Genomic DNA, 1811 nt, shown 5'->3' with positions numbered 1-1811 from the left:
GTGTGTGTGTGCGTGTGTGTGTGTGCGTGTGTGCATGTGTGTGTGTGACACGACACGACACTGTTTTGTGTGCCACACACACACACACATGCACATGCACAAGCGAAGCAGTTTACTCATGAGTTGATGCGCTTTGCTTCTCATTGCCATCACGAATGCACAGGTGGTGGATGTGACGCGGGTACTTGCTGGCCCGTTTGCAACGCAGCTGCTGGGGGACAGCGGCGCGCGTGTGTGCAAGATTGAGCCGTTTATTGGGGACGGCACGCGCCTCTGGGGCCCGCCATTCGTGTCTGGCAGCGATAACAACAAGGCGACCAGCGGCAGTGGTGGCGACAGCGACAGCGACAGAACCGATCCAAGCAACGACAACACACGCACGGCGACGTACTTCTTCGCCGCAAACAGAAACAAGCAGAGCCTCGCCCTCGACCTCAAGAAGCCAGAGGGCCTAAGCATTGTCAAGGTGAGGGTGCGTGTTTGTGAGTGTTGGTAGCGCATGGTGTAGATTGCGTGAGAGTGTGTCGTGTGTGCGTGTGTGTGCGTGTGTGTGCGTGTGTGTGCACGTATGACGTGGTTGCGTACACACCCGTGTGTGTACGTCCGAGTGTGTGCACGTATGACGTGGTTGCGTACACACCCGTGTGTGTGTGCGTGTGCGTGCAGTGGCTACAGTTCACATCAGGCGTGTATGCGTACATTTCCTTGGCTCGTACACGTGTGTGTTGTTGCTGTTGATTGACGATAGCATGTGGTGGCATGTGACTTACGCCGTAACGCAGGAGCTGGTGGCAGAGGCTGATGTGTTTGTTCACAACTACCTGCCAGAGAGGACAAAGCAGTTTGGGCTCGACTACGAGGAGCTCAGCGCCATCAACCCGCGCCTCATCTACTGCGAAATCAGCGGTGGGTGTTTGCGTGTCTGCGCATGTACGCGTGTGCGTGCATGTGCATGTGTGTGTGTGTGTGTGTGTGTGCGTCTGCATGTAAGTGCATGTGTGTGTGTGTGTGTGTGCATGCGTATACATGTACCCTCGCGTGCACTGGCTTTTCCTTTCTCCCTGCTGCACCACGACCCAATTTTACACCCCCCCCCCCTCAACTCCATTTGCTCCTCTCATCACATGCCCTTCCTCCTCTTTGATGGTGCGCAGGGTGGGGGTCGAGCGGCCCCCGCTGCCACGAGCCCGGGTACGACATGATTGCCTCCGCTGTTGGCGGATTCATGCACATCACTGGGGAACCAGACGGCCCGCCAGGCAAGGTGCTGCACACCACGTCCTGTGATGGCGTGTGCTGGTGGCATGTGGTGGCGTGTGACGTGATCAAGTGACTACACGCACACACATGTGCATGTGCTTGTTGCTCACCGTATCGGATCATCCATTTGGCACACACTTGCACCCTGCTGCCCTCGGCCAGCCTGGCGTGGCCATAACTGATCTGGCGACCGGTCTGTTCGCCCACGGCGCCATCCTCACCGCTCTCCTCGCACGCGAGCAAACAGGTTTCGAACCGAGGAGGGGAGGGGTGAAGTGAAGGGTGAAGGGCGGGGGGCGGGGGCGTGTTGTTGTTGTTGTTGTTGTTGTTGTTGTTGTTGTTGTTGTTGTTGTTGTTGTTGTTGTTGTTGTTGTTGTTGTTGTTGTTGTTGTTGTTGTTGTTGTTGTTGTTGTTGTTGTTGTTGTTGTTGTTGTTGTTGTTGTTGTTGTTGTTGTTGTTGTTGTTGTTGTTGTTGTTGTTGTTGTTGTTGTTGTTGTTGTTGTTGTTGTTGATGTGAATGTTGTTTGTTGCTGTTGTTGCTGCTGTTGCTG

The 1811-nt window shown here is 54.9% G+C and overlaps 1 protein-coding gene across 1 annotated transcript in view; it reads left to right on the top strand.

Moving 5' to 3' along the window:
* Window positions 1-1811, top strand: part of PTSG_07528 (CAIB/BAIF family protein) — a gene marked incomplete at its 3' end in the record, with an annotated part of 3317 nt that overhangs the window by 260 nt on the left and 1246 nt on the right. Inside the window, exons 2-5 of the mRNA XM_004991267.1 lie at window positions 164-466; window positions 783-906; window positions 1155-1264; window positions 1423-1507. Of these exons, the coding sequence (XP_004991324.1) occupies window positions 164-466; window positions 783-906; window positions 1155-1264; window positions 1423-1507 (622 nt within the window). The remainder of the gene's footprint in view (window positions 1-163; window positions 467-782; window positions 907-1154; window positions 1265-1422; window positions 1508-1811) is intronic.

Source organism: Salpingoeca rosetta (assembly GCF_000188695.1).
Source record: "Salpingoeca rosetta unplaced genomic scaffold supercont1.20, whole genome shotgun sequence".
NCBI lineage: Eukaryota > Choanoflagellata > Craspedida > Salpingoecidae > Salpingoeca > Salpingoeca rosetta.
This window is presented reverse-complemented; position numbering and strand designations above follow the sequence as displayed.